This window comes from Tachypleus tridentatus, chromosome 6, assembly GCF_004210375.1.
Source record: "Tachypleus tridentatus isolate NWPU-2018 chromosome 6, ASM421037v1, whole genome shotgun sequence".
Lineage (NCBI taxonomy): Eukaryota > Metazoa > Arthropoda > Merostomata > Xiphosura > Limulidae > Tachypleus > Tachypleus tridentatus.
In genome coordinates, this window is record NC_134830.1 from 26,444,439 (window position 1) to 26,469,603 (window position 25,165).

Here is a 25,165-nt window from a genome sequence, read left to right on the forward strand (position 1 = left end):
GGACGGCTAGCGCAGATAGCCCTCGAATAGCTTTGCGCGGAATTCAAAAAGAAAAGATAACTCTCTTATTATGATCACTTGTGATGGTTATCTGGTCGCATAAAACTCCATAAATTACAACCTCTGTTGACTTGATTTTTTCTAGCATTTCTGCAATTATAACATTTATTTAACTTTACTTATCATTGTGTTAAGTAACAATAACAGTACTAAGGGATCTATCGACTCTTTATAAAATTTGTGGATTTTCTAACTATATTTTTCTCATGATTTGTACCTCTGATTGGTTATGCTGATTCTTCTATTATATATATTGAACAATATATTTGCTACTGCGTCTTTCGTTATATTTCAACAAATGATTTGGAAACTACATTGATTTTGTATATGTAGCTGCTACCAGAGGCCCGCAAAATATCTGAGGTTAAATTAGTATATTTCTTGCAATAGCACTTCTTTAAATACAGGATTTTTTTAATAAAACAAAACAATTCTAATCGCAGACACCGAAATGTACAACTCCACTTATTAAAGGCTTAACATTAATTATGCCTTTACAAGATATGGCCTGTATTACATAAGGAAATTAATTAATACTGTAACTTAACTTGTGTACGTTTTTGTTTTGTTTTGGTGGTGCTTCAATTTAGTTTGGATTAAACTTTACAATACTTTACAATACTTATTATTATCAATAAGTAAACTTATAATTTTATTCTAATTTTATTTATCTAAGGTTAGACATTTTTAAAACTTTTATTAGCTTTTAATATGATGTCGTACTAAATGTCAGCTAAAATACATTTATTTCAGCCTTTTGTTTACATCAATGAAATATACGTGTGCATGCGCATTTAAATAGCAAGGTGCGCACGCATTTCCATGACAAATAAAATCTGAATACTTTTACACTAGTCTCCTATAGCGATAAATCTACGGATTTACAATGATGAAATCAGGGGTTTGATTTCCTTCGATGGACTTAGTAGATAGTCCAATGTGGCTTTGCCATAAGACAAACACTTTACACTCACTTTAACACTATATTTAGTTTATGGGGCTTTCGAATCGTCTATTATGAAATTTTGACAACTTTAAAAACTTCAACTGACAATACAACTGTATAAATGTGTTAGTTTATCTGACTGCCGTTCATTTTGCATTGTGCTACTATAAAAAGTTCGTGTCTTCTTTAACGTTTACAAACTGAAGTTTCCAAATTAACATTTTCGAAAATAATTTAAAATCACTTCTAACAACGATAATGTAGGACCGTCGCCTTGAAAATCGACTGGTGCTATTGTATAATGATGTTTACTAATATTCGGAAACTCTCTGTATGCCTTTTCTATTGACTTTCATAGCCCCCACTCAGTGGCACAACGATAAAGTTGCGGATCTACAACGCTACAACGAATTTAGATACCGATGGTGGGCAGAGCACAAATAGCCAATTGAGTGGTTTTGTGCTTAATTACAAACAAACAAAGAAGACTCATGTACATCATGGGATTTGGTTGTTTTGAATGTAACTAGTTAATGACAACTTGACATTTCTATTATTGTTGTTTTATTGTTTTGAATTTTGAAGTATTCTTTGAGTGTTTTATCAGTATTATATATGATAGTTTGAGAAGGTTTGTTAACCATCATTATTTCTTTTAGTTAACTACTTTAAGGACTGATAACTTATTGTGATTCTCTGTCGTTGTTTCTGTTTTATTTCCTACTAATAAAACATATCTCTACGACATCCGTGATGTGTTTGTAATTCGTCAACATTTCTTTACTTTAATCTAACACTTTTCCTGCCTACAGAGTGTGGAAGTAAAAACTTTGACCGGTTTCTTTCTTTGCTTGGTGAACGAATTCGATTGAAAGAATGGGACAAGTACAGAGGAGGTCTCGATGTTAAAGGTCAGTAGCTATTTGCTCTTATTAATGTCTAACGATATGAATCTTTTCACACATCAGTTACTTTTCATTGTAAACTCGTGCTTTACAATAGCTGTTCCTTCTTCGCATTCCTTCAATTAGTAGTTTATCTAGTTAGAGGTGTGTAAAAACAACATTTTGTTTATTATTGGTTAATATTTGCAATTAATTGGAACACGATGCGATAAATACATTTTTATTTATTTTGAAGCAAGTGGTAAACACAGAAATTCAAGCCAATTATCTTATGAAATGTGCCTTATATTGTGTATCCGATGTGAAATGATTGTAAAAGATTATTTATTAAACTACCTCAACACTACCTTTTTAAGTAGCTAGTTTTAAATAATTTTTAGGGTTTTCATTTAATAAAAATTTAATATGTATCTAATTAAACAAATTATTCATAACACACCATCAGATATAAGCATAACATTAATTGTAAAAACACTATAAAAATGTTAATAAATTAACATTGTCTTTTTGAGTGCATACGTGTGTCGTGGCATTTTGAGTACATACCCCAGTATGATTCAAACCGTGTGTCGTGGCATTTTGAGTGCGTACGCCAGTATTATTCAAACCGTGTATCGTGACACTTTGAGTACATACCCAGTATTATTCAAACCGTGTGTCGTGGCATTTTAAGTGCATACGCCAGCATTATTCAAACCATGTGTCGTGGAATTTTGAGTGTATACGCCAGTATTATTCAAATCGTGTGTCGTGGAATTTTGCTTTGGGTGTCGCGTGAATTTCAGCAAAAAAAATAATTAACGAGATTTTAAAAAACTACAAAAAATATCGCATGTGACAAGAGGGTGTTGGTCAAATCGAGATGAGTGGGTTAGGGTGTCGTCAGTGAAAAAGATTTGGGAACCATTGATATGCGCTGTTCACTGAGGTGATTTTATTGTCTCGTTTGAAAGTTTACAAAGCCATCATATCGTTACGTGTGTGTGTTTTTTCTTATAGCAAAGTTACATCGGGCTATCTGCTGAGTCAACCGAGGGGAATCGAACCTCATATTGTTATATATACGTAATTAGTTTTATAAACTTTTTACATTGATATTTTTAGCTATGTGTTCTAACTTCTTCAACGTTCCACTTCATCGATTAGTTTGTATATTAAAACTGATAAAAATTAAGTTTGCTTACATACGCAGTCATAATTCCCTCTCTGGTTCCCCTATGGTACAGCAATAAGTCTAGGGATTTAGAAGCTAAAAGCAGGGGTTCGATTCCTTTCGGTAGACTCAGCAAATAGCCCGATGTAGCTTTGCTATAACAAAAACATACACACACAACCTCTCTTCGCAAATGTTATCTACTATTGATTATGCTATTGTATATATGAATCCTTCCCCACAAAAAGTCCCCTGTTGGTACAGCGGTAAGTCTACGAATTTACAACGATAAAATCAGGGACTCGATTCCCTTTCGTGGACTCAGTAGATAGCCCGATGTGAATTTGCTATAAGCAAACACACATATAAAAATTTGCATCCGCGATATTTAGGTTTCTCAAATACCGATTTAGTCAATCTTTTTTAAACCAAAAAATAAATACTTGTTATAATTTGCTATTACGCCATATATTTTATACGCGAATGCTTTGCAGGAGACATGACTGGAAAGTACTCTATCTACACCATTTACCAAGGGCATGAGATAATGTTTCACGTCTCTACGTTACTGCCTTATTCTAAACACAACCGTCAACAAGTAAGTGTCATGTTGACTCTCTTATCTTAGTACCAACACTTTATGGAATGGTAGAGCAATCAGTCTTGTTTATTTCTATGTATATCTTATGCATATTGACTTAGTTTTCGTTCGTCTCTAGTGGTTTACTAGTCTTTCACAAAATATATTAGAATATCATAATCTCAAATAATAGAAAAAATATAAGTAACTGAAAAAAACACATTTGTCCATTGCACAAGTAGTTGTGACAATGCTGTTTTTGATTAAAATATTTCAAACATTTTGTATTGTTGTTCATTTAGCATCTCGGGTTACTTGAAAGCTTCTTAACTGACAAGGCTCGGCTTAAATTTGAAAAGTAGTGCAATAAATGTCTGGTCTCTATGTAAAGATGTGTATAACAATTCAAAAAATTACAGAGAAACAAAACGTAAGACAAAGTGTTTGTAACAACAGTGTAAACTATAAACTTAGCGCCTTTATATTCGCTGGTCAATTGCTGAAAATAAGACTTTGCTATAGCTAAACACTAGCAGTTGCTGACCTAGCCATCTGGCCTACGTGCGTTTAAGTCTCCGTTCTGGTTAAAACTTATAATTCCGAATAATAAGGAAAGATATGGTATCACTCCTTAAACACAACAGCAACATAAGAGATAATCACCAGGCTTGACGTCATTTACAGACAAGTAATCTATGACCTTTGTATTTATTTTAAATTATCCATGACTATATTTTATCCTCGGTGTGTCGTATTTTCACGGAGTATCTTTCTTGAGTTTCAATACTGTCGTGTTTTAGATAAAGTGATAGTCATTAAAATCGTAAGCATCTGTTATCATATGTATACGTAAAACATTTCTTCACCATAGATTCCCAAGTGTATTACTTAAAGAAACTATTTATACCATTTCAGCTGTGTATATATTAAATCTGAGAGGTGGGATGACATATCTTTAATTGTTTTCTTCTTTTACACAAAAATATGCTCTATTACGATTATAATTATTAGAATATTCCTATATTCTACATTCGAGAGTGTTTTTTTTTTTATCTTTTCAGAAAAGAGAAGGAGTCATAAGTATTTTAAACGATCTACAGTCACACTTGACAGACTTTTATTCTTCTATGACTTCTCCGGCGATTGAATTTCAGTCCAATTCCCAAGGTCTTGATGTAACAGATGCAGTGAGTTACAGGGCCACAAAATATTTTCAACTCAGAAATATTCATTCTACTCTTTCATTTATTCAGTGACGATCGTAAAAATCTGTCACTATAGAATGATATCTTATTACTTGGTATCTATTGTGATACGTGAGGTGATGTAATAACTCTGATCTCGAGTTGTAGCAAAAACAAAGCCTTACTTTCAAAGTGTTGAAGCCTCATCATTTGAGCTCCTGAGTGTCAAACTTTGCCAATTTGCCTGACTGTGGTAGACGTGAGAGCGACTATCTCAAAATTTGCTTAAATTTAAAAGAAGCTTCCGTATCGAAACTCCTACGAAGTACGGGTTTTAATTATTTATAGCTCATGTCTGTTAAAGTTATTTTATTCTAAGAAAGAACGTTCTTTGGCACTTCAACATAATGTTAAGATTCTTGTAGCACTAAAAACAAAAGAAAACTCGTTCTAAAAAACAGTTAAAGAATTTTTAGTACTAGACATGCAGTTCTTCCTTTGGGCATGTGGTTCAATATTGTTCATCCTGCTTATTGTATAATTAATTACAGGTGGAAAGAAAAAGACATATCGGTAATGACATTGTCAACATTATATTTTTGGATGGAAACCACCAGCATCATTCTTCTTTCAAGCCTTCAATGATCAAATCCCAATTCACACGTATCCTTTAATGTGTCACAAAAACTCGTATCTTCCAAGTAAAGTTGTTATTATACCTTATAACAAGACGTAAAATATTCTGTGTTAGTTATCTTACCTATTACCACCAAACCCTGATGTGTATAAGAGAAATGTGTAATTGGTTGTTATTGGATAGGTGTTTTTTGTATTGTTTCTAGTCGTTATAGGAATATGTATATTCAAATCGTTATGGAAATCCATCTTGTTTTGAGTCAAGAAATATGGATTCTCTAATCGTATAATGCTTTTTATGTGTTAATTTATTTATTAGCTTTATGTTCAATAACATAACACTAAATATAACAATAATGTTTCACACATTTCAGTTTCTTCGTATTATAATTTTCATAATTACCAAGTATTAATATCTGATATTTGTTTTAATAACAGGGATACATATATATATATATATAATTAAAATACTTTAATCAACGTTATAATGTTAATAAATAACACAGTATTAAAACAATATTCTAATCGCATGAAGCGAAAACAACAGCAGAACATTATTTTAGTCTCGTATTTTATAATATGTGTAATGATAAAATATTTTTTATCATTTTAAGACTGGATTGATAATTATACCTCAAATACAACGATAACTTTGGAAACACTTATCTATAGATCCTTGATTTATATCACTAGATATCTTTGCGGTTGTAACTTACAATTCAGAGGAAGAGTCGTACAAGTGAGTTTTTTTTTTTAGACAAACCAGTGAAAGTGTTAAAAATACTTTTCATTCATTTGTGAAAGTTTCGATTAAGTTTTGAAACTTGCGAAAACAAAAACTTATTATTATACGTTTTAAAACAAATGTTACATTTTACTGCTTCGTCAAACTTATTATTATACGTTTTCAAACAAATGTTACATTTTACTGCTTCGTCAAACTCTTTCTTTCCCAAAATTTAATTGTCAATATTTAAATCTAAATAATAGTAAAGTTTAAAATGTTTTGGAAAATATATGCTATCTTTCAGCTTAGAGGTGACCTTGTAATGTTGTTTGAACAGATCTACATGTCAGTTCTGATATGCTATCTTCCAGCTTACAGGTGACTTTATAATGTTGTTTGAACAGATCTACATGTCAGTTCTGAAGAAACGAGAAATAGCATAATAAGTAGAAGAAAAGTGTTACATTAAAAAGAAAGTTAAATATAATAATTTAAAAAACTAGTAATTGGAGAAAGATGATAATAGATTTTTAGAATAAAACTAACACAGGTCTCCGAATTTTAGCTTCATAAAAGTTATTTTGGTTTTAATAACGGATTTTCCGTAATTCAGCTACTCAGATTTCAAAAATAATATTTATTTTTGTATCATATTTTATTGTTGAATATACCACAAATATAACAGAATATGTTTGGGTCATTTACACATCCTATTGTTGTCACAGTGACGAATAAATAATATTGAGAAATAATAATATCAAATTGCACCCTCCACAAACATGTGCTATCCAGAAATGACACGTCATGCGGCCTGTTAACCGTTTATATACTAGCGGAGTGTTTCTTGTGGGTTTTGGAACGATAGATAAGACTACCAAGTTGCGATTTATAAATACTTTTATATCGAGGGTTGTTAACCTTTTAAGTAAAACAAAATGTGACCCGGTTTGTATGAAAATGATTCACCTTTGTAAAAGTACATATTACAGTTTTGTGAAAAATCCGTACACAATGGAGAAAAATGTATGTCATTTTCGGATTCACCGTACAGATATTACTATAAATCATGTAAATCATCCAAGACAATAAAACCATCACAGGTTATTTGTGCTACAATTCCTCAATTCACATATACTCCACCTATGACCAAAATGTCAGTTCCCACTTCTCAGCTAACTGTTTATGAATTTATTAATGACTTGATTACGACTACGTTTCAAATATTTCATTTAGCTGTACACGCTAGTATTTTAATTATCATAAAAAAATAAGCGGGTATTTAGAATTTCTGTATATATGAAATCCCGTGAATATCTTAGCCATAATAAAAATGTCTGACATGTGTTATTGATTTTGTACCTACATTCAAATTAATTTCGTAACAAGAACATGGTACCGCGCAGGCGCTGGACACATTGTTTCTTCAAATACACAGATATCTTAATAATGATCCACGTCACACTCGTGTCAGTTACCAATGATTTCTTTTATCAGTTTTGAGAGAGTGTTACTTGGACTTGTAAAAATAACACTGTCTTCAAAAATGCCTTAGCCAATGTATCTCAGGACGGCTGGTATGGGTATTAACACTTTTACTATTAAAAGAAATAACAACGTTTCGACCATCTTAGGTAATCTTCAGGTTAACAAAGAGAGAATTTGCAAACGTTCTTCTCTGCTTTATTAGTAAAAGTGTAAATACCCCTACCGGCCGTCCTGAGATAAATTTTTACTTCAAGTGGGTTTCTCGACATCACGAATTGCTTTGAGTATTCCTCACCGAGCGTATCCAACTGATGAAACATACATTCTAATCTCTATAACTTTTATAAGTAATAGCATAAGAACAGTATCTGGTTAGCTGTAATCATTACTGGGTTCACTTTTATTTCTGATTTGCTGAAGGTAGTAGCTTACTTTTTTTTTAAACAGTAAGCAAAATACTTCTCACGGTTATCATACCAACCTCCAACCAATACCAAATGTAACATTTATTATCATATGGGATACAATAAGTAGTATCGTTATCAATTTCCTTGTATTTATTTGTTCTTCTCATCCATAATGAAAGGCATTTATCTACCTCCAACTCTCGAGATTCTCTTTTGCCAACGAATAGTGGGATTGACCGTAACATTATATATGTAAAATCGGCTCGTTTGGGTTGAGAAAATATTTCACGTAGAAGAGCGAACAACGTTTCGACCTTCTTCGGTCATCGTCAGGTTCACAAAAGAAGAAAGTAACAGCCGTTTTTGCATATATATTTCTCTACAAGTGGGTTTTCTCGATATCACTGACAGTAACGTAACAGTCCTACGGCTGAAAGGGCGACTTATATAATCTCGGTTGCGTTATGACATATGTTTTCTTTACTTTTTTTTAATAATGTTTTGCACGTGTTAATGTTTAGTGTTCAGGGTGATTTTGTTTTAATTATATCTTAAAATTTATCAGTTTGACCAAAGTATCGAGCCTATCTCAGCAGGCCTAGGAGTGTCAAATGTTATACTTTTATCTCAGGAGAGAGGTAGTTTATCTTCGTCTTAGAAGTTTTAGTTATGTCATCACAGACAGACTTGATTTTAACTGTCACAATAGTCAATAATGCCAAAGTTTTATTTTGATTAGAAGTTATTAATAATTGATTAATTTATTATCACCACAAACCTATTTTTCCCCGCATAACAACGGTGAAGCTTGGTGTTCCTCTGTTTCTCAGAAATCATACTTTTTATCGTTTTCTCAGGAAAATATCTAGTGTTTTATTAGCCTTTCAGATGGTATGTTTATATTGTTAATATTTCAGAAATCTCTCTGATTTATCTGTTATCCTAAGAGTCATACTTGTTTTAACATTGTCTCAGCAATGACACCTGTTTATTATTATTTCAGATATAGCACCTATTTGCACCTATTTAAGGTTTACCTGTGAAGCCTTATTTGTATTAGTTGTGCCTAATTAATTTCACATGTACTTGCTATGAATGACAAACTGTGTTCATTTTAGTCATACTTAAGGACTAAGACCAGTTTTAGTAGCGTCTCAAAACCAAGTATGGACTAGGTAAGATTCAAAAGTCAAGATGGTTTCGTGTGTGTCTTGTCTTAAAGGGTTTAGTTGTATATGTAGTTTCAGGAATATATCTCTACTTCGTTAGAGTTGACACACTCGTACCAGCAGTGTCTCAAAAGACACGCTTGTATTAACCATGTATTAGATTATAAATGTCCTATCTGTGATAAAAGTTAAGTTTAAAGTGGATATGTTTAATTAGTAAACACTTTTCTTAACTGCAGCTTATGAGTCACAACTATATTATTTACGTAACGGTCTTATAGCTGATTTCTTTCAGGAGTAATTTCTGTTTTAGTTACGTCAGAATAGTAATTTCGTTTCTAGCAATGTTTTGGTAATCATGTATCCATTAATTTCTCACCTTCACTGCTTTTGTCTTTTGAATCTAGCTTCCATTCACACCTGCTTTAACTAAGTGCAATGAGCTGCCTGTGCAATCAATGTTTCAGAGGCCACAAATATTTTAGTTATGTCTCACGAGTCGTACCTTTATAAGTTGTGCCTCGCTTGATTTCTCAGCAATCTTACCTATGCTAACAACACTTCAAAATAACACTTCTCTTAGAGTTGTACGAAGGACATACCCGTAACTAGTTATGTTCTTGAGATGTATTCTGCACCAGCAATGCCTCAGCTGTCTTGCCTGAACTAGCTATATCTGAGTATAGTCACACCTGTTCTGGTTTTTCTGATATGAGACACCTACGTTTCTCTTATGTCAATACTCACCTTTAGTTTATCTATATTTCTTAGTGTCTTTAAAACAGAAGCAACACGAGCCAATAACGTATGATATATATATATTATATAACAATTATCAGTACATTATCTGTAGTTATATTAAACGACAAATTGATTGTCTTATGTTAATTTAAAATTTTTCTCCGTGTTCTTTAGACTTTCAGTTTATTCAGAAGAGTCTGTACCATTGTTTGGACCAACTCTACCATGTCCACCTGTGTTTAGAAGTTTTCAGGAATTTCGTGATTGTTTACTTGTGAAGCGTAAGTAAGAAATGTGGATAAAATATATCTGGATACTTTGTAACTTGAAAAATGTCACACCATAAAGTTTCTATGTAGAATATCGTGATAGGTAAGAACGAAAATCATCTTAATTCATGATTGATGAAAGGTTATCTTAGGATATGAAAAGCTGCTTCCCCTTTATGTAATTGTAAAAAAACACAAAAACTCCCATAAAAACTGTAAAACATAAAATGTAAAACTGCAAATTTGTATGTATCTTCCCAGAGATCCAACAAACCTTTATACTACATTTGCTGTATATCCATCCAGAGAAGACGAAGTGATGGTATAACAAAACTCATAGTAACCGTAAAACGCAAAATACAAAACTGAAAATTTGTATGTACTCCCGCATAGGTTTAATAAACCTCCAAACATATTTTGTTGAGGATCCATATACTCCCTGCAAGGTAGTTACATGGGCATACAAGAGACAACAAACAGTACTCATATTTATATAGATGCCAGCCTTCGTCTCTGCTGGTTGTAAGCTAGAAAAGAGAAATTACTTCTGTACAGTTTAGTTCAAGGAAACACAGTTATGCGTTTTTAACAGAAATGTTTCACTGGAGGAACTTCTATCCGGCTGAAATTTATAGGAGGCATAAAAATATTAAACACAATGAATGCGTAGTCAGCTGCTTGTGCTAAACTCAAACTTAGTGTTACTTTGGTACTAGCTCCAAACACGTATCTCCAGTACCAACAGATTTAGTTAGAAGCTAAAATTTGCTACATCAGTAATAGCTTGTCGTGAGGAGGGAAACTTCATTATACACTTTAAATAATGGTGAAGAGGTATAAATTTTAAGTATATTATTTATTTTTGTTAAACTTTACTACAACGTTTAGACCAGCCATGTGACCATTATGGGCTAACTGTCGTCTTTTGTAATATTTCACACATTAGACTACGGTGACAGGAGTGGTCGAAAAGATGAAATAAATTCAAATAAAAACATAAACAGAATTAATCCACTCAAAAGCTACACTTTTGGACTTTGATATACCATCTACAGGTTTAAAGAGAATCGTTTGAGGATTTGTCGTAAAGTGTGGCTGGGTTTTTTACCCTTTGGACATTTTTGTATTTCTGTAGTGAAGACATTATTGAGGTACGAGATAGTGAACGCGGCTGTTGTTACAGTCTATCTTAATAAATAGCACGAGTTCTTTTATGTCTAAAATTAAGAAATGGTTTATCTACACAAATTTCTGGCTATCTATCTATTTTAAGAAAGAAAGATAAGTGTTCAATGCTTTTTTATTTGAAACTATGGCTGAAACTTCTGTCGGTTAAAAGACAGAAACCATATTAACTTCTCTACTCTAACTTACAATCACAAAATTGTAAGTCTTGGCATTTATAAAGCAATAGAAGTTCAGCACTTATTTATAAAAATTTAGACCCCAGTGACAGAGTGCTACGTATGCGGACTTACAATATTAGAAACCGGCTTTCGATACCCGTGGAGAGTGGAGCACAGATATGTCATTGTGAAGTTTAACTATAAACAAACGAAACGACTTCCTGGGGTAGCTATATCAATATTTTATTATTAATTTGCCCCCACTGGTACCGTAATATGTTTGCAGACTTATACTGTAAGAAACTGGGCATCGATAACCCTGGTGGGCAGAGCACAAGTAGCCCTTTATATAGTTTTATGCCCAATAACTAAGAAACAAACAAAATTTCTAAAATTTAAAGGAATTATTAATTATACTAACCGATTACCCGTGGTGCCAGTGCTCACTTGGGGTGCCAGCAGTTGGTAGGAATGACAGTTCATGATAGCTGTGAGAGATTTGCAGCCTTGTATAGTAATCTGTGTTGAATTATTTTATTTTTCTTATCCAAAGACAAAAGACATTTAGTTATGTATTGATGAGGAACGTGCTAATTACACTGCACAGCAATTTTTTTTGGAAAATTTTGCTCCCTGAAAAGCTTTTGCTGATTGTGACAGGTACCTGGTGGGTATGTACAAATATAGTTTTGGTTTTGCTTCATCACATAAGAACTCTGAAAAATAGACAGTTAACTGTTTACCAGCAATAACGTATTTAACTGCGTTTATGTTTCTAATACGCTATTAAGTTTAATATAATTAAAAGTGTTTTGCTCCTGATTTTCGATTGTATTCAATGTCCAGTGCATCACGTTGGAGTGTCCAACAGTAGTCAGCAAGGATTCACGGATTCCAGTTGCCCTGATATCTTTTTCCATTGTAGCAATGTCTTGGTGAAACTGTACGTGATGGGCAAATTTGGATGTGATTTTCGTAATCAGCAGCCAAAAATCTAAAATCTCTGTAAATGTCAAATCTATGTGTCTGACCTTTACACCTTTGTTTTGCTCCACTACGCGCAACAAATTCACCTGCTCAATTTTTTTTTTCTGTACATTCGAATAGAGAAAAATAAAGTTCTCTGTGACGAAAAATGGAGGCAAAACAGGAAAATCGTAACCTCTATTGCAAATGTACATGCACAGAAGATAAAAAATTTCGTGTGTGACGATGTTATTTTTAACATCGCTTGGATCACCTTGTAGCTAATGCAACGTGAAATAGAACATGCAATTTACAAATCAATTTAACTTTGACCAAATCGATATGTTTTGTAAAAATCCTGATGAAGTCGTTAGGGCGAAACATTAATAAATTATTTCTGAAGTACTGCGATCGATTGTACATATTTGTATGTTTTTAATTTTGCGCAAAGCTACACGAGAGCTATCTGCGCTAGTCGTACCTACTTTTACAGTGCAAGACTACAGCTAGTCATCACCACCCCCCGCCAGCACTTGGGCTACTCTTTTCACCAATAAATAGTGGTATTGACATTCTCATTATAACGCCCCCACAGCTGAATGGGGCGAGCGTGTTTGGTGCGAATGGGGATTCGAACCCATGACCTTCAGATTATGAGTCGAACGCCTTAACTCACCTAGCTATGCCGAATTTGTTTTAGTATTAATCCTTTATTATGCTTTAATTGACTGTCTTTCAAGTCTTTCATCAGTTTCTCTCTTTATCCTACATGCTTTAAAGCCAATTTTTTCCATTTTTCTTTTACCAAACAAATTTTTACATCTGTGTTTAATGAGTATTCTTCCTCTGAAGTTTACTTTCTTTTCCATTTCGCATGCATTTATTTCGTCCTTTAAATTCTCAGCAACCAAAACCACTGTTGTATCTGTAACATTCCTTTACAAAAATCCAACATAAACAGTTCTAACTTGTCAGGGTGGACGAACTTTTACCCTTCCTGCACGTTATTAATTCATTGTCAAAAGTGGGATAATATTTACCTCTAATGGTTAATCTACTTCTTTCATCTGGTAATCAACTTTTTACAATTGTGGTTAACCTACTTCTTTCATCTGATAATCAGCTTCTTTACAATTGTGGTTAATCTACTTCTTTCATCTGATAATCAGCTTCTTTACAATTGTGGTTAATCTATTTCTTTCATCTGGTAATCAACTTTTTACAATTGTGGTTAATCTACTTCTTTCATCGGGTAATCAACTTTTTACAATTGTGGTTAACCTACTTCTTTCATCTGGTAATCAGCTTCTTTACAATTGTGGTTAATCTACTTCCTTCATCTGGTAATCAGCTTCTTTACAATTGTGGTTAATCTACTTCTTTCATCGAGTAATCAGCTTTTATTACAATTGATGTTAATTTACTTCTTACATCGAATTATCAGGGTTTTTTTACAATTGTGGTTAATCTACTTCTTTCATATGATAATCAGCTTCTTTACAATTGTGGTTAATCTATTTCTTTCATCCTGAGAAATTTTCAAATATCGTAAATTTAGAAAATACCTATATCTACTTTGCTTGTTTTAAGTGCTTAAATTACATGTGCTTTGAGCACCGAGGGTGTCGAAACCCGAATTTTAGCTTCGCAAGCCTTAAGAATTTCCTCTATACTATTACGAGACAGAAATGTAAACTCTTATATTGTATATATACACAATTACAGTTCTGTATTGCGAAATAACAGAACTGTTTAGACTATGTTGCAATTCTTTCGGAGAAACTTTTATAACGGTAACTGAATGTTATTCAGGAAAGAATCGAACTCAATGTAATCTTTACATGTGATAAAACTAAGTTAGAAACTCAATATATATTTCTGTCAGAGCTTGTCGCTAGTCCATAAATTTGTTCGATTCTCAATCATGAAAACGTTTAGGAGTATAGCTGTTTGGGTGAACTTTTGCAATATCGAATTTAGCCTACAGTATGACCAGAACCAGGACAGCTCTAGGTTGGAAACAGCTACGTAAAAAGAATGACGATCTACTCTTTTACCATTGCTTCGACCCTGGGGGAGTTTTGTGTACTGGGGCAGAAGGGAAACAGAATCGATTGCTATCGGATAAACATATACTTTCGCTGCTATGTCAAACATTCACGGAATCGTGTCTCACGTTACATGCAAAGATAAACATTATTCTTGAATAACAAAAATAAGCGTTCTCCAATGCGAAACAAAAATCATTATTGCTTTTGTTTCGTCAACGCTAGAAATGTTGTTTTTAAGTGCTTATTTGTTTCATTGAAGTGTTAAACACAAATTGCTTTTAAAATGTGTTCTCATGTTTTTCTCCTCTGTGTAAATGAAGTTCCCCAGTGACACAGCGGTATGTTTGCGGAACTATAACGTCAGAACCCAGGTTTCGATACCTGTGATGGGCAGAGTACAGATATCCCATGGCGTAGCTTTGTGCTTAATTTCAAATAAATAAACTGTTCAATGAAAAGTCAAAAGAAGCTAAAAGTGTCTCTAATGAGCACAACATTTTACCTCGTTTGCAACCGATTAATTTAATGTAATATAAACTCGACATGAAAATAAAATTTCAAAACTGAAATACAATATTAAAGTACAAAGGTTTGGTTACTCCTCTCGTTCTATTAAAGTGTTATTTGCTAAGTTGAACTTCAATGCTAACTTAAAAGAACGTTAAGCTGCTACTAAACATTTCGGTTAATGTTGTAATTCGAGCTTAAATGAGTTTTTTAAAAGAGTTGAAATTCTTATGTGTTAGTTAATAAAACGTTTATATTATAACGTGATACTTCAAACTATAATTTTTTTTAAACATTAATATATATCATGTTTAAAAGCCACTAAATTAATATTTACATAATATTGTCCTGCTGGTTTAATCTGTTACACTATCCACCTTCAGTTCGTTTTTCTTATAGCAAAGCTACATCGAGCTATCTGCTGAGTCTACCAAGCAAAAATCGAACCCTTGATTTTGGCGTTGTAAATCCGTAGACGTACCGCTGTACCAACATAAGGACATTATTATTATGTGATAAACATATTTTGTAAATATACTATAAATGACTATTTTATATCAATTGTCAATAAATATATTTGACTCAAGTATCCACGAAGCGTAAGTTGAAAAGGAACACACACGTAAGTTTATTATTCAATTATACAGGCAGTTATTGTCAAGTCACTTTAATGATTGCTCTGCTGAAACTCTGAGATCTTCACTCTGAATTCTTTCGTCCTGCATTGAATTAATTTACATTTATTGTTAATCATTTTTACTATTATCCAAATCTAGCTTTATTGCATGGCTTTTGCTAAGGCGTGAGTAATTTCGACATATAAAATACTTCAGGGCACGTATTAGAAATCTAGACTTTTTTATTATAAAGAAATGGTTTGAAGAATATCCCTTTTGTAGATTGTTTTTATCACCTGGTGATACAATCTAGATTTTGTTTCTTCATAAGAAAATAAACGGCGCGTCTTTCTCTCATAGACGTAAGCTCACTCAGTGGAGGTAATAAAGACAAGGGGATGAAACATAACGGAAAACAGGACAAAGAAAAACAATGAAATAAAAAAAAGACAGAAAATAACAAAAACAGGTTAAAGCTAAGTTACGAAGTAAGCATTTTACTTCTTTTTATTATCATATACATGCCTAAACCCTCTAAAGCAAAGAAAATTACATAAACAGTAAGTTACTAAAAAAAAGTCCTATATTGTAGGAATGGTATAAAATGCCAAGTTCCAAAATAAACATTTTACTTTCTTAATATTAAATACATACGTAAACCCTGCTATGAATTAATAGTCTGTAAATATTTTGTGTCCCTCAGTGGAACTGCGGTGAGTCTACGGATTTATAATGCTAAAGTCAGGGGTTCGATTGCCCTCGGTGGACACAGAGGATGGCCCAATGTGGCTTTGCTATAAAAAAAATGTTATAGTTGGATGGCTTAGTTGTTATGATACTGTTTTGAACTTTGTACTTGTTTGTATAATTTTCTCTATCTTTTCTTACTATTGAACTTTTTCCATTGTCTTGCATGTCCCGGCATGGCGAGGTAATTAAGGCACTAGACTCGTAATCTGAGGGTCGCGGGTTCACATCCCCGTTACACCAAACATGCTCGACCTTTCAGCCGTGGGGGCGTTATAATGTGCCGGGCAATCCCACTATTCGTTGGTAAAAGAGTAGCTCAAGTGTTGGCGGTGGGTGGTGATGACTAGCTGCTTTCCCTCTTGTCTTACACTGCTAAATTAGGGACGGCTAGCGCAGATAGCCTCGAGTAGCTTTGCGCAAAATTCCAAACAAACCCTTGTCTTGGCCCCCGCCACTACAGCGGTAAATCTCTACGGATTTACAACGCTAAAATCAGGGTTTCGATTTTCCTCGATGGGCTCAGCAGATAGCTTGATGTGGCTTTGCTATAAGACAACACATCTATTGTCTTTTTTTATCCTTGTCTTTATATTACCCAAGTTTAAGCTCACTATCCACACTGAACATTGTCAACACTATTTGTTTTTACAAAGAGTGCTCTGGTCTATAGTGTTCGCATTTATATTCCAAAATAAGAATATTTAGACATGATTAACATTCTACACTGAAATGTTGTTGTTTTCATTTTTCTATTTAAATTAATTTAATTATAATTAATATTTCTTCTTTGAAATTTATTTATTTGTCGGCAGTTGACTCGCTCCTCAAATTCTCAAAATCTACTTAAATAATCATTAATTTTTTAAAGATCTTGTTTCTGAGACATTTTAGGAAGCAGAATCTATATATTTGAGTTTTTTTATTATTAAACTTCAGTATATTGCCACACTTATAAATATAACCTGAAAAACAAACATAATAAGATTTACAAATCTAAATCTAATTTTACTACCTTTACAGTAGATTTAAATCAATTTCTTATTCACGTGAGCAAAGGTCTCTAGATGCTACAGAGTTGCGCTCCAGATATAATGATACGTTACTCACGTTTACTACGTCTCAACTTAATTCTCTTGTATATATGTATCCCCCTTCTACCTATCGCCGACTCTATATTGTTATCCTCCTCCTAATACTTCAAGTTTTCCTGTAATTACAAACTACTAGTAGTAGTACTGCTAACCCTCGACTCTATTTTATCTTTTCCATCACTTCATGCCTTCAGGTTCCTCTTCGGGTAATGAGATATTACTTCCTTCTTGTGACTTTAGGCTTCTACTGAAATAGACATTTTAAAAGGAAAGTGTTATCTGGTGGGTCTTTTAACATATAGAATTATTATACCTCTTGATTTCCTATGTACTTTTCTTGTATTACGAATCTAATTTTATAAGAATGCAAAGGCTTAAAAGCTGCACTTGAAACGTGTTTTTCCTCATTAAAATTAAAACCACAAATGTAAACGATAGTGATTTACTCCCAGTGTTCACCGTTTTTCCTTACAAATAGCTTAGAATATGAGTTCTTGTCAGACTAATAAGCGAGATTTATATTGGGGTGATAGCTATTTAAAACACACACACGTATATAAATATAAACTATGCAAATATAGAAATTATATTTAATTAAATCTCTTACATTTGTTATCCAATAAAAAACTTCATGTTCGCTCAAATCAAAATAAAACTTTGTTTTGAACACCTAACAAATAAGCAACGTATCCATATTACACAGGGGTGGACAAAAAAGTTCTTCCCTTGAATATATTGTCAATTTGTTGTATATTTATTACATACAACACAGTTTAAACCGGCGAAAGTTAGAATTTTACAAGTGACCCTTACTTCAAAGTGTTTACAATTATCTCTTCATGTGAGCCGTTTTTTCTGAAACTCACACGCATGAGGGACAAGGAAAGAAACTAGTGTATAGTATTTCATTGTTTATGTGCCAATCACGATATGTCAAAGATGGGAATATACTTAGTTTCATTTGCGTGCTCTTTGCACAATATTCAATTTAAATTAATACTGTTTAATTGTCTTGAGTATATCATACCACATACCATCGAAACAACTTACCATTCAAGTTTTTTTAAAGTAAGTGACCTGTTATGGCCGATTGAAACGTAAATAACACATAATTTTGAAACAAACAAATTTTTTCCTAATAATAGGTTTGTTTTTAGAATTTAACGCAAAGCTACACGAGGGCTATCTGCGCTAGCCGTCTCTAATGTAGCAGTGTAATACTAGATGGAAGGTAGCTAATCATCACCACCTACCGCCACCTCGTGGGCTACTTTTTTTTACCAACAAAGAGTGGGATTGACTGTTACATTATAACGCCCCCACGGCTGAAAGAGCGAGCATTTTGGTGCGACGTAGAATCGAACTTAACCACATAACCATGCCGAGCATAATAATAGGTATTCTGTTTGTTTGTTTGTTTTAGGGTAAACCTGGATTTTAACGTTGTAACGTGTAATTCCGTGAAATTCACCGCTGTTTCACCGTGGTACGTGTAGATGTATCTTTTAAGAAAGACTTAAGCCAAAATTTAAATTATTAACGCAACTGTTTTATTCAAATATTTTAGTATTTTATACAAGAATGTGCTTTAAAATTATACTGCTAAACAATAAGCAACAATATATGAATGACGTATGACATGTACATACTCAAAGATATGGTTAGAAAATTATTATTTCGCGATTTCCTGCTTATCTTTATTTGTTTTATTTTCTAGTCGCGAAGTTTAACCAGATTCTATACAAAAGCAGAGACCTACAAGTTCGAAATCGAACGTCATATTTTTCTCTTTTTTTGGAAATGAATTAATATCTGTTTTTGCAGACTCCACACCATTGGTGCGTGAAATATCTCAGAGCCTGTCCATCCCTCTCGAATCAAATCCATAATCTCTTCTTACGAATGACATGATCATTCTGTTGCTATTGATCAATGAAAAAAAAATCTTAATGTAGTCAAACGTAAGATGAAAGTAGAGTAAGCAAAGAATGTCTGAATTCCCAGGTGATTATACTGGAGTCGTTTATTTCAAATGTAGAGAAAATAGTTGAGTGAATATAACAGTGGGGACAGTGAATACGGAGAAAAGAGGGAAAAAATCACGTCGGAAAACAAAGCGAAAATAAAACATTCTGCATCTGTTAAAAACGTTCAAAACAATTCACTCCTTATTCAAGAAACGCAAGGGAACATTTAGAAAGAAATATTAATTCACAGGTAAAGTGTGAACGAAAGTTAGAAATGCAATTATAACACTATTAAGTAGGCGGAGGAGTGCATTTACATGTATCTATAGGTATGATAAAAGGATATTTAAAGTAATGTGAAAGAAGAACATAAAGATTGATCAACCTAAAGTAACCAGAAAGACCTTCATAAGACAGGAAGATACAGTGGGCATATATGTTTATTTCAGTGTAAAGTCAAGTTTTGAAAGAATATAATTGTTTAGAAATAAATACGAAACTAAAATATGGATAATCATAAAGAATATAAAAGTTGAGCAATAAATACGAAACTAAAGTAAGAATAATCATAAGAAATGTAATAGTTTAGGAATAAATACGAAACTAAAGCAATGATAGTCATAAATAATACAATAGTTTAGGAATAATTACGAAACTAAAATAAGAATAATCATAAAGAATATAATAGTTTAGGAATAAATACGAAACTAAAGGTAGGATAATCATAGAGAATACAATAGTTTAGGAATAAATACGAAACTAAAGTAAGAATAATCATAAAGAATGTAACAGTTTAGGAATAAATACGAAACTAAAGTAAGGATAATCATGACAACAAAAAATTAACTTTAAATATATCTCTCTTAGAAACTAAAGTAGAGTTTTTATTCTAAACTGACTCATAAACTGAGGGACAAAACACTGATGTTTTCCAGTATAATTATGCAGCATTTTAATCAACTGAGCTATTTAACTTTATTTCAGATCACGTTAAATTAAAGACTTAATAAAACACAATCCTCTAGAAAAATAAGACTTTGGAAGGCTTCAGTTGATAATGAAATGTTCTCGTCTGAGTGTGTGTGTATGTGTAGTGCATTACACTCAGTATAGTAGGTAGTATAAAAGTGTCTAGCATAGACAGGTATTTTTCATTTTTTGTTGCATGTTAGTATTGTATAACTGAATATAATGTGTATTTATATGCAGTGGAAATTCAAGATAAATGTTCTCTCTCCATCTTTGAAAAATATCGAAAATAATTTTCTGTTGTGATTGTTATGTTTCTATTGTTTCAGTAATAAACGGTGAGAAAGCAGCTTTCAACACCCCAACGTTTGCGCAGAAACGAGAGCGAACGCTGGATATGCTGATAAAGGACCTGTACACTGAACACTTGGCCGACAATCGTGGGGTAAATACATATCTGAGAATGTTCTTTAAGAGTTTGAGGTTATGTTTTCGAATATCTGATTCCATCTTTAAATTGTTGATGGAAATCGGCTTTACACCTTTTAAACGTTAACTTCTTAACATATTTCCTATTAAGTATAGTGTAATATTTCTATTGCATATTCATGAAAAAAACAACTTCCCTTTAAGCTATTTCTAGTGTATTAAATGGGGATTCTTATTTGAAATTGCGTAAAGTGTTGTTTAATTTTTAGCACTTATCCTACATTGTTTATTATCACATTCTAAGTTGCTGAAAAACACTGAATCAGTACAGACCCCTTGTTTTATCTCCAAAACTTGGAATTTCGCCCTATCAAAACTACGTTTATTCTACTCTATGATTACTTTATACTAAACTGATAAAATACGTAATTCAATATTTCCTTCTTTCTGACGTAGCCCACCTATCTAATTATTATTTCAAAGCACGTGGTATTAGGCATCAAATCTGCAATGGTGTTGCCATGTTAACGTACTAGCACATTTAACCAATATCTGGCATTGGATTTGTTCATATTACTAGTCATTCTTTTTTTTTTAATTTAATTTAAAGTAATTTATTTTTATGGTTTAGTTACTTGTAGAATTGGGAAATGTTAACAAAGAAACGAAGACTCATGTTTAGGGCCCTGTGTGTTCGTTAATAATTTAAATTACTATTAATACAAGTGTTCATTTATTTATTGGAATCGGTTGCGTTTAAGAACAATTTTTAATTCATTTTTGGAGGATTAATAAATATCAAACGTACTTCAACTGTTAGGATCAGCTTCGGCTTTTAATTGAACGACGTAACGAAGCGTGTTTTCCGTTGATCGAAGGTTGGTGTGATAAATAAAAGCTTGAAATTTCATGGTAACTTACTTCACTTCCTTTTTAAAACTTCTATCATTTTTTTTTTTTTTCAATTTCATAAAGCATACGAGTCTTTAGGAAACATATAGGATAAATTTTTCTCCGATTTCGCTCTTTTATACAGACGATGTTGAACAGAAGAGCTTTCAGTGACGTACTTCCGGAAGCATCACGTGGTTCACGAAGAAAGGAAGAAGCGCGTCAGGTCGAATTTGTTCGAATCGGCCAGGTAGTATTCTTCCGCTGTTCCCTTTCCCCACACGTGTTAGTGACACTTTGGAGGAACAAATACTATTATCAATTAACCTTTAGCCCCCAATGGCTCAGCGGTATATCTGCGGACTTACAACGCTAAAAACCGGGTTTCGATACCCGTGGTGGGCAGAGCACAGATAGCCCATCGTGTAGCTTTGTGCTACAACAACAACCCTTTTCCCCATTTGTATAAAATTCATCAACGTCAATAATTTTGTCCATTCTCAATACGTTATACTAATTTTATAGTTAGGTTTTGATAGTAAAAAGTCGAAACAAAACAGTAACTTGTATCTCAGAACGGCTGGTATGGATATCAACACTTTTACTAATTTACTAAAGTGTTAACACCCATACCAGACGTTCTGAAATACATTTTTTTATTTCAAGTGGGTTTCTCGTCATCAAGAAAACAGTAACTTGAATAAAATGTCACATTCGATTTCAGATCTCAAAATGTTTATAAAAAAAATTCCATAAATATAATACCCGATTTGCTTAATATAGAATATTTTAATGAACAATAGATCATTAGTAATATGAAATCGAATATCAAGGAAAATAATCAAACATTTTAAGAAACATGTTATTCATAGTAGTACTAAGGTATTACTTATGAATTTCACAAAAAATTCAAAATACAATGAATAATTATTAGCAACTGGCATTTTTAATGAGAATCCAAATATATGAGTTTTACAACTTGCTATCTCATTATTGAAATTACTAAACGAACGAAGTTCGTTAGTTTGTCTGCTCTTAAATATGAAGTTGCTTAGCAGACATCTGTGCTCTGCCCACAGTGTGTATAAACGCAAATTTTCGCGTCATAAGTCCTCAGACTTGATCGTTGATCTACTGGGTACGGATTAAGTGTTAAAATTTATTATACTGTTATGAAATACAAATAAAAAATCGATTTTTTGCACCTGAGAATTTCGTACGCTTCAGTAAATAAAAAAATAAAATTGTTTTATCAATTGTAATTAGACCCCGGGTGGCTCAGCGGTAAGTCTGTGATGGCCCATTTTGTAGCTTTGCGCTCAAAAACGACCAAACAAAGTAACTGTATTAAACAAAAGTTGGATAGCTATCAAATCACTCATTAAATTTGAAAATTAATTCATTTAGAAATCGCTTAGATTATGCTTAAAAATGTATATATAAACTGACTGGTTGTTTAAAAGAATGATTTCTTGAGAAAAATTATTTCCCTATATTTTACAAAAATCAACAACAATAAATCCTATCCAACGAAGATAGATGATTTAATAGGTTTTTAATATTGTTGTAGTTGTTTTGTATTATTTACCTAGTGTGACTCGTGTCGTTTTTAATTTAAAGATTATTAAACACAAAAAACTAATTCATTTAATAGAAAATTACCCACATTTCACAATTTATTGTTAAAATACTGTACGTGGTGTTCATGGTACTTTTGTGTTATTTCGGGTCTATAAGAAAAATAATGAATTTTTCTAATACTTAAATTTTCAGGCATTGAAATTGGATACAATTGTGAAAGGAGATGCTCCGACGAGTCTGGCAACCACCAGTTTATTTAAAAAAGAAGTTAGTAATGAAGTTAGCTGCAATAATTTATTAATATTTGCGATCTAAATATACTGTTCATTTTATACATGTGTGTGTGTGTTGCATATTCTGAAAACCGAATTTCGTATGTACCTACCAATATTTAAGTAGGCCTTATTAAAGTAATGAACTGACAGAAATTGAATTAATACAGACAGTATTTTGAGTACTAAGTAGCGTTCTTATACCTCAATATTCTTGAACAATAGGACAAGGATATTTGAGACCCTACAATCAAACGACATGGTTCAATTTTCTTTATTTTTTATACCAAAATTGCCCATATTCTACACGACAGATAGAGATTTTCTATTTATGTAATCAAATATATGGCATGATTACGTTTATGTTCGTAGCGTTACGTATAGAAATTGATTCTGTTTTACGTATTTTTGTGTTTTTTTAAACTACTCATTATCATGATGGTCACAAAATTAATGTCGAATTATTTGTGCTTATCTCTCTTTACAGTTTTTTTTTTCGTTCTATCTTTGCTTTAAAACACATAACAAGAGCCTGTATGTATTACTCACTATGCAAATGTGCAAACAAAATATATAATTTCAAAAAATATGAATCATAAAAACTAGTGTTTTCTTAAAGAATAAAGTGAAAGTGAAACTGATCCAGTTTCACTATCTTGTAGTTGTACATTTTCACAAAATTCTACTATAATCTGTTTCCAATTATTTTTGTGGTATATTTTTATCATCTCTGTATGTTTCTATCATCTTTGTCAATAGCCTTATCAATTATTTAATCTCAAGGAACATTCCGTATTTCATGGATATATCACACCAGCATTAAAAAAAACACTTATTAAATTTGGAATTTGTAGTTCTTGGTGTTTTAATGTCACAATATTATATACATAACTTTTTTATGTGCTCACATTTTTTGTGCATCAAAGTTGATTGGGTGTAAAATTTAAAGGCGAATGTATAAGCTTAATATAGGAGATTTTATCTTATAATATAACTTTATTATATTAATCAACACTGTCAAATGAAACCGTTTGTTTTTTTTTCATTGCCAAGCGGTTAGAGCGTTTGACTCGCAATCTGAGAGTCGCGTGTCTGAATTCTTGTCCTGTTTGTTACGTATCATACTTTATATCAGACGAGTCTCCAAATTATAATGTTACGTACCTTACGTATTACTATTTCAAATAACTGGAAATTTTTATTTTTATTTTAGAAGTTAATTAAATGTTAATATATATCAAATTTGTGATATTTGCCAACAAGATTGATACACTCAATTTTCTTTCTTAACACAAATGCATTTTAATATACAAACAACAATATAATTTATAATAACGGTTATTACAAACAATATACAAGACTTTTTTAACAACTTGCAAACGATAGTGAGTCTTATATCTGGTCCATCAGGTCCACGACGAGCTAATTCATTTTATGTTGATACACAGACACACTTAACTTGATAG

At 32.3% G+C, this 25,165-nt stretch overlaps 1 protein-coding gene across 3 annotated transcripts in view; it reads left to right on the forward strand.

The window, feature by feature from the left end:
* Nucleotides 1–25,165, forward strand: part of LOC143252117 (GTPase-activating Rap/Ran-GAP domain-like protein 3) — a 534,261-nt gene that overhangs the window by 464,394 nt on the left and 44,702 nt on the right. For all 3 annotated transcript variants that reach the window (XM_076503788.1, XM_076503786.1, XM_076503787.1), the window contains 8 exons: nucleotides 1,819–1,917; nucleotides 3,559–3,662; nucleotides 5,380–5,491; nucleotides 6,158–6,203; nucleotides 10,168–10,274; nucleotides 20,856–20,971; nucleotides 21,992–22,096; nucleotides 23,620–23,694. In XM_076503788.1, the coding sequence (XP_076359903.1) occupies nucleotides 1,819–1,917; nucleotides 3,559–3,662; nucleotides 5,380–5,491; nucleotides 6,158–6,203; nucleotides 10,168–10,274; nucleotides 20,856–20,971; nucleotides 21,992–22,096; nucleotides 23,620–23,694 (764 nt within the window). The remainder of the gene's footprint in view (nucleotides 1–1,818; nucleotides 1,918–3,558; nucleotides 3,663–5,379; nucleotides 5,492–6,157; nucleotides 6,204–10,167; nucleotides 10,275–20,855; nucleotides 20,972–21,991; nucleotides 22,097–23,619; nucleotides 23,695–25,165) is intronic.